The following is a 15,868-nucleotide window of genomic DNA, read 5'->3' on the forward strand; positions in this document are numbered from 1 at the left end:
TATTTAACCACAAGACCTAGCAAGTCCATTCTGAATTATTTACCCTAGAGAAATGAAAACTTACATTCACATGAAACTTGAATATTTATAGTGACTTCATTCATAATCGTCAAAAACTGGAACCATCTAAATGCCCTTCAGCTGGTGAATGGGTAAACAACTAGGGTATAATTGCACAATGGAATACTACTGAACAATAAAAAGGAAGAAGTATCGGGAGTTCCCTGGCGGTCCAGTGGTTAGGACTCAGCACTTTCACTGCCGTGGACACCGGTTCAATCCCCGGTCAGGGAACTAAGATCTCACAAGCTGCACGGCCAAAAAAAAAAAGGGAAAGAAGTATTGATACATGCAGCATCATGGCTGGGTCTTAAATGCATTATGCTGAATGAAAGAAGCCAGACTCCAAAGGCTACATTCTGTATGGTTTCATTTATATGATATTCTAGAAAAGGTAGCACTATAGGTACATAAAACAGATAAGTGATTGCCAGGGGTTAGGAGTGACAGGAGACAGGAGGATGATCTTGATTGTGGAAGTGTTTATTAGATTATATGCATTTGTCAAAACTAATAGCAATGTGTACTAAAAAAAAATGGAGAATGTTAATGTATGTAAATTATAGTCGAATAAACCAAACTTAAAAAAAAAAGAGCTAGTTGCTGGGAAAATGATTTACAAAGGAAAGCTATCACAGGGCCAACACTATTTTCACAGTAAGGGCCCATGAAGGCAATTCTCCTATGAGCAACTTGGAAGTCTGTGCTAAGCCAGAATGAAAGAATTATTATTAGTTATTTAATTTATAATTAATTTAATTAAACATTTATTGTGCCTTCCAAATGCAGGGGTGGATGAGAGAAGAAAAAGGTCTAGCTCCTGTTCACAAGGGGTTCACAATGTCGTGAATGTGGGGTAAGAAAAAGACAATTACAATATAACGTGATCATTATCTTTGATAATAATTAAGGAATCAGTATATAATTAGACTCTTCACACATTACACAACTAAAAGCACAAGTTAAGCATTATGAATATGGTCCCCACCCCCATACTTATTAGCAGTAGAATGAGAATTATTACAATTGCATGTGTTAACTGCTTACTAAGTGAGAGGTATTATTCTAAGCATCCATTTAACCCTCACAAAAACTCTATGATCTAGGAACTATCATTATTAGCATCTTCTATAGATGAGGCAACAAAGTCACAGAAAAGTTTATTTGCCCGTTGTCACACAGCTGGTAAAGGACAGAAAAGGGATTTAAACCTAGCAGGGCGGCCACCTCCTAACCATGATATTATACTGTAGCTAGAAGGAACAGTGACCTCGGTCACCTGGACTCCTGAAATTTGGAACTGGTTGCTCTAACTCTGCCTCAGTTTCCCTAACGTCAGAGGAGAGAATCAAGCTTGTGTAGAGAGGTCAAGTATGCAAAACTCTCTGCATAGGACACCAGGATAAACCATTATTCCTTTTGTGTTTCTTTCCTGTGTTTACCATTTGTCCACCCACCCCCATTACTAAAGTAACATATAAGTAGAGAAGTATTGTAGAAAATGGAAGGGGCAAAACAAACAAACAAAAAAATGATGAACAAAAACAAACAAAAAAAACAAACCAAAAAAAAACCTTCATCCATCCATAGTCTCACCATCCAGAGGTAACTGCCATTAACATTTTGGCACATTTCCTTCTAGTTTTTTTTTAGTCTTTTATTTACATAGCTGAGATCATACTTACATTTGTAATTTTGGACACTGATTTTTTTCACTTAACATCAGAGCATAAACTCTTTGCAAACATTATTTTAAATAAATGGCTACATAATAATCCATCATAGGAATATTCTATAATTTATTAACTGTTCCTTCACAGTTGGATATTTATGTTGTTTCTAATTTTTCACTATTATAAATAACACCACTATGAACATTATAGTCCATAAATCTTTGTGTGCATTGCAGATTATTATTATTTTTTAAAATTTTTATTTATTTATGGCTGCGTTGGGTCCTTGTCACTGTGTGAGGGCCCTCTCCAGCTGTGGCGAGCGGGGGGCCACTCCTCGTGGCGGTGCCTGGGCCTCTCATTGCCGTGGCCTCTCCTGCAGCAGAGCACAGGCTCTAGGCGCGCGGGCTTCAGTAGTTGCGGGTCACGGGCTCCAGAGCGCAGGCTCAGTAGTTGTGGCGCATGGGCTTACTTGCTCCACTGCATGTGGGATCCTCCTGGACCAGGGCCCGAACCCGCGTCCCCTACACTGGCAGGCAGATTCCCAACCACTGCGCCACCAGGGAAGCCCTTCAGATTATTTTTTTAGGCTAGTTTCCCAGAAATGTAATTAGTAGGTTAAATGTCATGAATATTTTAAAGATTATGTAGAGCTGTAGTATTCTTTATAAATAACAAATACATTCTTTACAAATAAATGGAAAGTCTTTTGGGGGTCAAAAGTTGTGTATATGTTTGTTCCTGTGTATAAGTGTGGAAGGGCATAGATGAGAGACAGAATTGGGTATCATTTCTTGGTCATTGCAGAAACCACTGGACTTTTCTCTTGTGAGCTACTTCTCAATTTTCAGGGGCACATGCTGATTAAATATTGCTCAGCTGAGTGCCAGCAATTGGGAGCAAATTTCAGATATGGAGCTTGGATGCCTTTTGCAAGTAGATTGTCCATAGAATGAGTTAGACTTGATACTTCAATATTTTTTTAACTGGCACAGCACTTTCACTACCATTATTTCAACAGCTTCTCACAGCTCCTGAGTGAGATGAATTGGGGTAGCCATTACCATTCACAGGCCATTGGGTCAGAAACTCAGGCCTAGAAAGGAGAAGTGACTTACCCAAAGTCACAGAGCTGGTTGGAGAGAGCTGGGACTAGAATTCTAGTCTCATGGCTCTAGGGCTAGAGCCCCTGTTCTGGACTAAATTATGTCTCCCCTTCCACCCCAATTCATATGTTGAAGCCCTAATCCCCAATGTGACTATATTTGAAGATAGGGCCTATAAAGAAGTAATAAAGGTTAAATGAGGTTATAAGGGTGGGGCCCTGATCTGACAGGATTAGCGTCCTTATAAGAAGAGGAAGACCAGTGTTTTCTCTCACGGCATGCTCACACAGAGAAGAGGCCATGTGAGGACACAGCAAAAAGGCAGATGTTTAGGAGCCAGGAAAAGAGGCCTCACCAGAAAACAACCCTGTCAACACCTTGATCTTGGACTTCCATCTTCCAGAGCCGAGGAAATACATTTATGTTGTTTAAACCATCCAGTCTATGGTATTCAGTTATGCAAAGCCCTAGAAGTCTAATACAGATTTTGGTACCAAGAGGTGGGGTCCTGCTGTAACAAATGCCTAAAAATGTAGAAGTGGCTTTGGGACTGGGTAATATGTAGAAGTTGGATAAGCTTTTTTTTTTTTTTTAACATCTTTATTGGAATATAATTGCTTTACAATGATGTGTTACTTTCTGCTTTATAACAAAGTGAATCAGCTATATATATACATATATCCCCATATCCCCAACCTCTTGTGTCTCCCTCCCACCCTCCCTATCCCACCCCTCTAGGTGGACACAAAGCATGGAGCTGATCTCCTTGTGCTATGTGGCTGCTTCCCACTAGCTATCTATTTTACATTTGATAGTGTATATATGTCCATGCCACTCTCTCACTTCATCCCAGCTTACCCTTCCCCCTCCCTGTGTCCTCAAGTTCATTCTCTATGTCTGCATCTTTATTCCTGTCCTGCCCCTAGGTTCTTCAGAACCATTGTTTTTTAGATTCCATATATATGTGTTAGCATATGGTATTTGTTTTTCTCTTTCTAACTTACTTCATTCTGTATGACAGACTCTAGTTCCATCCACCTCACTACAAATAACTCAGTTTCATTTCTTTTTACGGCTGAGTAATATTCCATTGTATATATGTGCCACATCTTCTTTATCCATTCATCTGTCGATGGACACTTAGGTTGCTTCCATGTCCTGGCTATTGTAAATAGTAAAGCTGGATAAGCTTTGAGGTCCATGCTACAAACAACCTAGATTGCCTTGAAAAGACTATTGGTAGAAATATGATGTTGAAGGCAATGCTGGTGAGGGTTCAGGAAAAAAGAGAAGCACTCTAAAGAAAGTGGCTATCATTTTTGAGAAGACATATATCATGAAGACAATGTTGGTAGAGCTGTGACTATTAAAGGTGATTCTGGTGACGTCTCAGATGAAAAGGTAGAACATGATACTGGAAACTAGAAGAAAGGTGATCCTTGTTATAAATTGACAAAGAACCTGGTTGAATTGTGTCCTAGTGTATTGTGGAAAGTAGAAATTCCAAGTTTCGAACTTGGATATTTGGATGAGGAGATTCCTGAGCAAAATGTTAAAGGTGTGACCTGGTTTCTCCTTGTTGCTTATAGTAAAATACAAAAGGAGAGAGATAAATTGAAGGAATTCTAAGCAAAAAGGAACAAGAGCTTGAAGATTTGGAAACTTCTCAGCCCATCTACATTGCAAAAAATGAAAGCACATGTTCTAGAAAGGATGCTGAGAGTGTGGCTGGACAATCAGTCGATAACGAGATGACTCAAACAGTTAATCAGCCATCTCTGCAGCTGCCAGAAATAGAGATGGGATTATGCTAGCAGAGACACTGCCAGTTCACCAAGGAGAACAGAGATAAGACAAACTAAAGGAAGGCTTTTGAACTGTGATTCTATAGGACAGGACAATAGAGCTATTTTGCTGTGAATGTGCTTTATCCTTTAAGAAAAGGGAAGAATGACCCTGAAGGTGATTCAGAGATCAGCAGGGCTGCCATTCCCACTATATGGTAGAGCATACAGGCCCAGAGGGCAAGGCTGTTTCTTTCTTTGTTTCAGAGGGTAGGACCCCCTCTTGGTTTCAGGGAGCCAGGCTTCCCCTGCCCAGTGCCTCGGGAGCAGGACTGCAGCAAGAAGCCACAGGGTGGGGCTGCTGCCCAAAGCAGAGGGGGCAGTGCCACTGCCTAGGGCTGTGGGGATGACACTACTGCCCCAGTGGGCTGGGAAGGCAGAACATCCTGCCAGAGAATTATTCTAGAGCTTGAAGATCTAAGGAATTTGGACTAGGTTTTGGACTTGCATGGGAAATCACCCCTTTCTTCTTTCGGATTTCTCTCTTTTGGAATGAGAATGTCCCCCTAAACTTGTATTTTGGAAGCATATAACTTCTCTGCTTTCACAGGTTCACAGATGGAGAGGAATTTTGTCTTAGAATGAATCATACATTGAATCTCACCCATATCTGATTTAGATGATATTTCGATGAGACTTTGGGCTTGGAATTGATGCTGGCATGGGTTAAGTCTTTGGGGGCTGTTGGGATGGGGTAATAGCACATGTCAACTAAAAACTGACACCTGCCATTAGCCTCTACAAGAATGAAGTAAGTCACTAGCCACTGCCGTCGCTGACCTTCAACACCAGCTGAAAGGAGTTCAGGGTGGAGATCAGGAATGAGGCACTCCGTGCTCTGGGAAAAACTGGCAGAATAGGCCTTTAGATAGTTAGATATCTTCAGGAGAAGATTTTATGAGCCCAAATTCTTGCATCTTCTCACGTCTAGAAAAGCACTAAAATCATTAACGGTGACATCTGCTCCTCCGTGACTAGCAGCAAGCCTCTGCCCAAATGTGTGCTTGATTCATGTAGCCCCTTCACTAAAGTCATATATAATTCTGACCTTCCCCCTTACTTCTTTGGAGCAGTTCCTCAGAACTACCTGAGTTGCTGTCTCCCGGTCGATAGTCCTCATTTTGCCCGAAATAAACTTAACTCACAACTCTCACATTGTGCATTGTTTTCAGTTGACACATGTGAGAAGGACATGAATTTGGGGGACCACAGGATAGAATGTTATGGACTGAACTGTGTCCCCACATTCATATGTTGAACCCCTAACCCCCAGTGTGACTGTATTTGGAGATCGGGCCTATAAAGAGGTAATAAAAATTAAATGAGATCATAAGAGTGGGGCTCTTTCTGATGGAATTAGTGTCCTTAAGAAGAGGAAGACAGCAGAGCTTGCTTTCTTCACACAAGCAGAGAAGAGGCCATGTGAGGCCACAGCAAGAATGCCTTCTACAAGCCAGGAAGAGAGGCCTTGTATGAAACCAACCAAGCCAACACCTTAATCTCAGAACTGTGAAAAAAATAACTTTCTGTTGTTTAAGCCATCCAGTCTGTGTTTTTTGTTATGACAGCTTGAACAGAATAATACAGCCTCTAAATACATCAATGGCAAGAGCAGTGTCTTTTATGTATGCCCAGTGGTTTCAACAGACATACCTACTAATCTTCAAGAGTGCCTTTTCCTCCCCCAAATACAGCATATTGTTTAACTGTACAAACCTGGGTTTGAAGAAGGAGACTCAGTGAAAGGAATAGATGACAAGACGTCTGAGGCTTTAGAAACAGTCTTTGCCAAAATTTGCTAAGGGATCTTAGGCAAGGCAGTTTTCTCTGATTATCAGTTTACCCATCTGTAAAGTAAGGTGTGCTGTAAGAGGCTCTGGAGTTATTCAGATGTGGACTTGAATCCAGACTCCGACTTTAGCTGTGTGACCTTGGGCAAATTACTTAGCCTCTCAGGTTTGGTTTTCTATCTCTAAACCAGGATACTATTAGTACTTACCCCAGGGGATCATAGAGCTAATGAAAAGAGATAATGTTTAGAGAGTCCCCAGCACATATTAAAGGACAATAAAAGGTAGTTCTTTTCCTAGATTAATTAATTAAATAAGTTGACATATGTAAAGTGCTGAAGACAGTGTCTGGCACTTAGGAAGCGCTCTATCAGTCTTAGTTATTATTTTCTTCTTCTAGCAAACAGTAAACCCTCAGTAAGTGACAGTCATTATTACTATTTTCAAGTCTCATCTCCCTCCTTTCCCTCCAAAGCCCTAAATCCTAACCATCCCATATTCCAGTTTTTCCCCAGTACAGCCCACGGACTTTCCCGCCCTAGTCCGTTTGTCTAGGGTTTTCTCTCTGGCGCTCCATTTCGCCTCCTCCTGAGCTCAGACGTCTTCTCCTCCGGGAATCCTCTCTTCACCACCCCGCTCCTCCCAGTCAGAAGGAAAGTATCCCTGATTTGTGTCCTGCTAAGAAAACAATTCCATATAGCACGTAGTTCTCTGTGCCAGGTTAACTCTTTCAGAACCTGCGTCCAAGCGTGGCGGCCTCTAGAGGACGGTGCTGGGTGAGTAGCCTCTGAGTGTCACCCAAGGCGTCTAGCCCAGTGCGGGACAGAGGAAACGGGCCGCTGTACCCAGAGGGGTCCAGTTTAATTCCTACAAACCCAAGTCCCCGACCCTCCTCAGGCCGCGCCCACCGTGAATCCCTAACCTTCCTCCGGCTCGGACTCGCCCTCCCCTGATCGCCAGCACCTGAGCACCGCCGAACACCACCCCTCCCCTCCCCTCCCCCGCCCCCACCTCGCCTGGCTCCCAGGGGTCGCGCTGGCTCCGCCCCCTGCCCCTCCCGCCCCTCCTCCGCGAAGCTGGGGGCGGAGCGTCCCGGCCAATGGCTGGGAGCAGGGCTGGGAGCTGCTGGGCGACCGTGGGTTCCAGAAGCGCCGCGGCCTGGTTAGGGTGCTGGTATGGCCGTGTGCTGGTGAACGCAGAGTGCGCAAGGGGCCAGCTGCCACCATGCCCCGGGGCGTGGGCGCTGCCCAGCTCTGCCTGCTGGCGCTCGCCCTGCCGGGATGGACCACAAGTAAGTAGCGGGGCGGGGGACGGGGGCTTTGGAGGTGGGTGGGTTGGGGGGCCTGGGGAGCTGTGAGTATCCCCCCGCAACTCCTCCTCGGGGCAGCGCCCCCGCCGGCCCCGAGGCCGGGAGCCCCGGCTTTGTTCCCACGTTGTGCGCCTTGGGAGGTGGTGGAGATGCGGGAGACCCGGAGCAGGCAGAAAACAGTCGGTCCCTCCCTCGCTTGCCTCCCTCTCTCTCCTTTTCCTCTGTTTTTCTGCTTTTGGCTTTTCTTTCCGCTGCTTTCCTAGTCTCTCCTCTTTTCTCCAGTCTTTGTGTGTGTGCCTATAAATATATTTTGATAAAATTGGAGCCATACCATAGGTACAGTTTTGTGTCTTGCATATGCCACTTCACATTATGAGTATTTGCCACATCGTTATGTTCTCCAAAAACATGGTTTCAATGACTATAAATTCCTTCAAGAAATCGCAGAAGTATAATTTTCAAAAAGTTGAAAACATGACTCTCATACAAATGTAGGATGAAAGGTTGGCAAAGATTGATTTGATTCATTAATGAGGCAGTGAATAGAATGGTAAAGCTAGTTCAAAGCATTAGAGGAACAGGAGTGATGCAAGCATTGGAGAAAGAATGTTGAAATTCTGTTCTGGGACAGATACAAAAGTGGTCAATGCTCCATGGGGCCAAACAACCATAATTCTTAGTTATCTTTCTACTATACTGAAGTCATTTGCATCTCTACCAGACTGAAAGCTACAGTTAACAGACAGCTTCACAGAGTATAGCCTTTAATTAATAGGAAACAAAAAAGTCAAACAAAGGTACATTCCTCTAGATAATTCACTAATATGTGGGAAGGCCCGTTAAACAATGCTCCAAATGTGACATTGAAAGGACATCCTGCTTGCTCTTTTTGCCTTATTTCCAAGGTTTGAACAATTTTTCTAAGATATACTGTGTTCCTCTGTTATTGAGCCTTGCTTTCAATAATTTTTGCAATTATGAGGATCATTTCATTCCTTTGAATGTTCCATTGAATAGCATAATTTCTTTTTGTTGCAGAGAATCTAGATTTATCAGAGCCACTAGATCAGGAACTATCCTGATTTCCCCAGTGAGTATCAAGCACCTAGCATAGTATTTGGCATATAGTTAAGCTCTCAGAAAATATCTAATGAGTAAATGAATGAATTGCTTCTCATTTTTACTAATATGATGAAACTAATGCTACTCTAATGAGGTTATTTTTTAGGATCTATTTTGATAGAGAATACATCATATCAGTAACCTCAAAGGAAAGTTAATCACTCATAATTGGGCCAGTCTAACAGAACAACTATGGCCATCTTCTGTGTCACTTATTGTATTCTATGTGATTGATGTGGTTGATTTAGAAAGAATAAATTTTGGAGTCCTCACTTCAACCCCAGGAGTCCTGTGGATTTGGCCTATTCTTACGGAGACTAATTTGCCTAGGTCTTGAGCAATTACCACTTTATTAAGATTGTCTGTGACGAATGTTTGAGGTCTGCCCTGCCTGGAACAAGTCTCCTCAAACAGATTTCAGTTCACCTTTCTTGCAAAATAGGAATCCTCCTACCTATCTCCCAGGGTTGTCTTGAGTACAGAGAACTGGGTGGTAAGAATAATTTAGAAAGTAGGAAGTGATATGAAAAAGCAAACTTGCCCTTAGGAAGCTCAGGTTAACGAGATGATGCTTTGTGGATTGGGAAGCACTTTCACAGTAACTCTCCCCAGTAATGCTGTGAGATGGGCAGGTGGGTATCATTGTCTTCATTTTACAGATGAGAAAACTGAAACTCTGGGAATAATACCCAGGGGCTTGCCCTCCAGTTATACCCAGAATCCAAACACTTCATTCCTCTTTACTGATGTCATTTTGTCTGAGCCACCAGCAACTCTCACTAGCAAGTCTCCAGCCTTGCCTTCCTGCTTCTACTTGCACTTCTGCCTCCCTCCCCCACCTCCACCCTCTCCATCTCCACCCAGCGGCAGGAAGATCTTTTAAAAACCAAATACAGATCATATTGCTCTGTGTCTAAACCCTGCAGTGCCTTCCAAGTCTATTTATAATAAAATCCAGACACTTTCCATGCCCTCTGTGATATCAGACCCATGGCTGTCTTGCTGACCATATCTACCAATTTCCCCTCTCATTTGCTACGTTCTAGCTACCTCTCACTTGTGCTTGTTCCTTAAACAGGCCAAGGCCATTTCTTCTCTTGCTGACCCTTCTCCCTGGGACACCCTTCCCGTAGATCTTTGCATCTTCTTTCTGGTCCCTCAGGTCTCAATTAAATGCCATCCTTGCTGATCATCCTCTCTAAAACAGGTACCTCCTCTTCAGGGTCTCTTTATTTCATGACCCTCTTGTACCATTGGAGAATATTTGTGTTGTCCATTTCCCATCTCTAGAAGGTAAACTTTGTGAAGTATACACAGACCAACCACTATATTATCAGCACCTAGCAGGGTGCCTGACCCATAGTGAGTGCCAAGAGCCTGGAATCCAGCAGGTCTCCTAACAACCCAATATGGGTCTTTCCAGTTGGCAGTGCATGCCTGGCTTAGCTAGGGTGCAGAGGTCTGGGATTCCAATTGTGTGCTTCCTGTGTTGGCAGGAGGAAGTGGGGAAGGCAGCCCCCAGCGGCAGCATGAACTAATAATACCTCAGTGGAAGACCACAGAAAGTCCCTTGAGGGAAAAGGTAAGACAAAGAATCTCATTTTCACAGGCAGAAGCTGACAACTCCATTTTGTGAGGCTTGAGGTCACCTACTCAACTTTCCTGGAAGCCCAGTTATCACCATTAGTTCCATTTCTGGCCCACTCTGCCTGCTCTGTGTTCCAGTTTTGGAAATCCCAGATGGGACTTTCCTTCATTGTGTGACAACCTACTAGAAACACTTCTAAATGCAAGGAGTTGAGGAAATGAAAATCCATGTTAATGCTGACATAAGCTAAGTGCAAATATGTGTCACAAAAATCACTGACTCTCAGCTGGGATTGATTAAATTTTGTCATTAGTTTTTGCTCTGCATAATATGTGTTTCACTTTATTTATTTATTTATTTATTGGCCACACTGTGAGGCATGCGGGATCTTAGTTCCCCGACCAGGGATCGAACCCGTGCCCCCTGCATTGGGAGCATGGAGTCTTAACCACTGGACCTCCAGGGATGTCTCTGCTTCACTTTATTGATGAGATAATATACTTGGAGAGAAAAATGATAACCCAAACTATTTTTAAAATAAGAGGCAGGGTAGGTACCTTGTACTGAGGAATCTGTCTTCAAATCCAATAATCTTAAAATTCAGTAGGCTCCTTGGGCCATGACCCCAGCAGAATGCACAGGCTTTATCAAGGGGATTGGGAATAAGACAGAAAACATTATCCTGTTCTTGCAGGAAGGATCTGTGCATCTAGGATAGTCTTTGGTTCTGGTTCTTATAGCTCAAGTGAGACAAGAAAGAACTAGAAAGGAAGATGTGATTGCTGCATGTCAGGAACCTTTCACTTTCTGAACTCAGTTTCCTCATTTATAAAATAGGGCTTAGAGGGGATAAGAAGGAAGAGAGCTGGAGAGGAGGGGTAGTTAATAAGAGCCCTTTGGGTTCAAATGGTCAGTGATTTATTGGGCAACATATAAGAGCCAGATTATGGTAGCAGAGAGAGGAGAGAGCTGTGTCAGGAAAGATTTCAGACTTGTGGTCCTTGAGTCTGGAAAGGTAAATAGAGAATAGAAATTCCCAGAACCCATGAAGTTATGCCTAGAGTAATACAGACATGTCCAAAAATGCTCCAATTTGGATTTAATAAAGGAACTTAAGCAAAAATATTAGGACAAATGAAAGCAAATAATATTTTATCCTAAAGACAATAAATGCATGGAGTTCATTTCATCAACAAGTAGGAGAGACTGAAAATAGCTTCAGGAAAAGTCTAGACAAATTAATGGATGGCTGTCCTAGAGAAGGTTATTTTTACAAATTAAGATCTTGGATATTCCAACCTATCCATTATTGTCCGAGGAATGGATCTGATACTTTTATAGACGCCTCTCTGTTCCCTCCAGATGTGGGATGCTGGGCATCCTCAGGAAGGGCCTGAGAAACAAAGTGGAGCTCAGATCCTGTCTTTGTTCGCAGCCATTGTCTGCCCAGAATCTGGGTCATTGTATTTTGTAGGAATAGTTAACACGGTGCCTGGCACCATCAATATTTGTTGAAGAACAAATGAATGAATGTCAGAGAGGGAGAGGAGAGGTAGGTCTCACTCAGGCATCTTATTCTCATTTTGTAATTACTTCATTCATCAAACGTTAGTTGAACACTATATGCTAAATATTGTACTATGTCTTAAGGGGAGTACAGATATATAGGACAGATTTCCAATACCCTGTGGAGCTGAAGATCTGTTTAATCTAGCTCAAAAGAGAAAGGCATTTTAACCCTGCCCTGGGGAAGTATAAACAGTGGGTCAGCTCCTGCACTTCTTAGGAGAGGTGATGTTGCCCCTTGCTAGTACAAAGTGGAAGTTGCAAGACAAAAACTGAGTGAATCTGGACAGGGAAGCTACATAAATCCTTACAGTGCTATTTCATTGCTTTGCTTGAAGTGTCCCCTGGAAACATCATATTTTAAATATCAGTGTCTGAGCATCTTCCAGACTAGAGAAATATTTTTGGATTACCCACTTAAAAATAAATATTCATGCTCATGTTGCAGCTTGTGTCTATTTGGGGAGAAGTGACAGTGCTTTGATCTGTGTCAACTTTCCTTTTTTTGTGTGGACTCTTGGCCACCTACCTCTTGGATAAGGGATTGATACAGCTCTGTTGCTATGTGCTTTTCCTCAAATGCCCACTTGGGACTGTGTCTCTGATGGTTAATGTGGTTGGGCAGGGCCCTTGCTCCAGAACTCCCAGAGTGAAGTGGCAAAGGACCAGGGACCAGAAATAGGTATTGGTAGAGCTGAATCAGAAACAGAGAAGTGAATTTCTTAGTGAAAGTTATTGGGTAAACATCCCCCTACCTTCCTCTTCCCATGTTTTTGAAATGTCTCTTGTTAAGAGAAGTGAGTAGGATAAATTAGCAAAATATAGCAAGGACAGAGTTGCATAAGCATCCTAGGTCACAATGTTCAGATCTCATCAGAGCCCTCAGTGGCACAAAAGTTTCAGGGATGCCCAGGACCCTAATGGGAAGTGGGGTTTGAAGCTGATAAGAAGAGAAACGTGCTTGGAAGAGGCAGGCCCCCAACCACAGGTGGCAAAGCAGGTGACCCACTTTCTCATGCATGCCAAAACTAAGCTTTGAGGTCAACCTTAAAAGAGGTAGAAGCTTGGCCTTCCCCGGTGGGCAGTAGTTAAGAATCCACCTGCCAGTGCAGCGGACACGGGTTCGAGCCCTGGTCCGGGAAGATCCCACATGCCACGGAGCAACTAAGCAACTAAGCCTGTGCGCCACAACTACCAAGTGTGCACTCTAGAGCCTGTGAGCCACAACTACTGAGCCCTCACGCCACAGCTACTGAAGCCCGCGTGCCTAGAGCTCTGCAACAGGAGAAGCCATTGCAATGAGAAGCTCGTGCACGGCAACGAAGAGTAGCCCCCACCCACTGCAACTAGAGAAAGCCCGTGCGCAGCAACGAAGACCCAACACAGCACCCTCCCCAAAATATATATATAAAGCCATTATAAAAACATGGAAAAATGCAGAAAAGAAAATAAAATTAACTCATGTTCTCACTGCTGAGAAGTAACTATGGTAACCTTTTGGTTTATTTCTCTCTACTTTAGTCCCTTTACAAAAGTGTGAATGAATAAAACATACAGTGTTATGTTTTAAACCTTTGTGCTTAATCATTATCATGTGTACTTTCTTGTTAATTTAAAAATTATGAAAAGTCATCATTTTTAGTGACTGTGTAATGTTTTGTCATGTGAATGGATTATCAGTTATTTAACCATTCTCCTATTTTTGGACATTTAGGTTCTGTTTCATTAGTCATTATTGTAAGTAATGAGCATCCTTGTGTATAAACCATTTGCCTGTGTTTCCATTTGTTCCCTTCAGATAGAATCTTCTATTTCTGAGTTAGAGGGCCTAAACATTTTTAAACTCTTGGCCCATACTGACAGATTATTTTCCGGTGAGCCAGTATTGATTGAAATTCTCACTGGTAGGGTGTGAGAGTGCCCATTCTATAGTATACTCCACTGCATTGTGATTTATGGTTTTAAAAAAATCTTTGTTGCTTTGGTTTTTTAAAAGATTTCTTAAAAAAATCTTTTTGGGTGAGGGAAAGTTACCAGTGATGCTGAACATGTTTTTTATGCTTATTGGCCGTTTGTATGATACTTTACATGGTCTATTCTGGATGTGTAGCTACTTTGGCCCTCAGCAAATTTTCTCCTATGTGTAAAGTGTATCTTTCAGACCTTTAAAACCTTAGTAGGAGGTTCTTCTAGTTGTCTCCTCTGAGATGATTGAGAGGTATCGAAACTGAGAGCCAATATAAAATAAAATACGAGCACATGATGAAGAGGCTTTCCCTGGTATTTTAGATAACAGCCAACATGTAACGGGCTTCCTGTATGCCAAGCACTGTAATAAATTCTTTACATTTACCATGTCACTTAGTCTTTACAAGATCCCCATAAAGTTGACTCTTACTTCTCTATTTCATAAATGAGGAAACTGAGTTGTAGGGAGGTTTGGTAACGTGTCCAATTCACAACTATAGTGTCGGAGCCAGCACTTGAAGCCAGATCTAACTCCACTCAAAATTTGCCTTCCAAGATCGTGTTTTTCAGGGTTTGCCTTTACCAGGCCTGCATGCAGGCACTTACAACCACATTTCGTTGGGCTTGGAGTTTCTCTCCTTTGTCTTTGAGGAGAATGCAGATGGGGGAGGGGAATTGGGTCCTACTGGGAGTGAAGGTATTTCATGTTTGGGCTGGAAATGAGATTGAGCCTTTTTTGTGGATCCACTTCCTGTGGATCCAGGTCAGAGCCCTGTGCTAGATCTGGCGCCCCTTCCTGGGAGCCTCGTTCCCTGCTTTTAGGAACTGACATTCTTTTGTTGTTGGTTTTAGCATCCACTCAAAGCTGAGCTCAGGGTGATGGCTGAGGGGCGAGAACTGATCCTGGACCTGGAGAAGAATGAGTAAGTGGACTTCTCCTTTGTCTAAAATGAAACAACCCACTTGCATGTCAGTGCCGGACACAGGTGCCGCTGTTTTGAAAGGAAGCAGTTAGTGAAGTGACCCAAGCTCTCAAGCTAGAGTTCCTTTGTGGGGAGCATCTTACAGAGCCAGCATTTCCACAGTCTCTTGACTTGCTGTGAAATTAGTGGACTGTTTAACGTCTTCCTTGAATTTCCTCAGGCTCTATTTCTGGCGCCTCTTAGAGTTCACTGCACATGAGTTTGAGTGAGTGAGTGAGTGAGTGAGTGAGTGAGAGAGAGAGAGAGAGAGAGAGAGAGAGAGAGAGAGAGAGAGAGAGTGTGTGTGTGTGTGTGTGTGTGTGTGTATGACACGAAGGGAGGGATGGATGGGCTGGAGGACTTTGGCAGCTGTCTTACTAGCTCCAGCACAGCGCACAGCAGGAAGTGAGGGAGATGAGAGGAAAACAGCAGAAAGGAGAGAGGCAAGGTGGAGTGTTCTGGGATTTGCTGCTCACACCCTGGCTGCTCTATCTATTCTGGGTCAGCTACATCTGAGCTCCTGCCAATAAGGACACGGTCAGCGGTCTCCTGGCTTCATCGGGCTGGTTCCTCCATCTTCCTAACCTCACACTCCTCTTGGGTGGCTGCCTGGCTCAGAAATATTTCCACATTGATTTGCCATCAAGTGCAGCTGTATCTTGATTCACGTTGTCGAGCAGGTGAATAGACATAAGGCACAGCTGTGTCTTTTGCCCATTCTTTGGCCATCCCCAATCTGCTTTGGCCACTGGAGAGCTCTCCTTACTTGGCCGGGGTCCTCTGAGGGCTTCTGATATTTCCCCACCAGCAGTCCCACTTACATTCTGCCGCACAGACCTTGCAGATAAGGCTGCATGGCTCGCAGAACTGCCTGTCTCCT

The 15,868-nt window shown here is 43.3% G+C and overlaps 1 protein-coding gene across 2 annotated transcripts in view; it reads left to right on the plus strand.

The window, feature by feature from the left end:
* Nucleotides 1-7,539: 7,539 nt before the first annotated feature.
* The window catches only part of ADAM19 (ADAM metallopeptidase domain 19), an 89,050-nt gene continuing 80,721 nt past the window's right edge, over nucleotides 7,540-15,868 (plus strand). For both annotated transcript variants that reach the window (XM_059062929.2, XM_067032006.1), the window contains exons 1-3: nucleotides 7,540-7,764; nucleotides 10,401-10,486; nucleotides 14,879-14,949. In XM_059062929.2, the coding sequence (XP_058918912.1) occupies nucleotides 7,698-7,764; nucleotides 10,401-10,486; nucleotides 14,879-14,949 (224 nt within the window). In that variant the 5' untranslated portion in view covers nucleotides 7,540-7,697. The remainder of the gene's footprint in view (nucleotides 7,765-10,400; nucleotides 10,487-14,878; nucleotides 14,950-15,868) is intronic.

Source organism: Kogia breviceps, chromosome 4 (assembly GCF_026419965.1).
Source record: "Kogia breviceps isolate mKogBre1 chromosome 4, mKogBre1 haplotype 1, whole genome shotgun sequence".
In the NCBI taxonomy this organism is placed as follows: Eukaryota; Metazoa; Chordata; class Mammalia; order Artiodactyla; family Physeteridae; genus Kogia; species Kogia breviceps.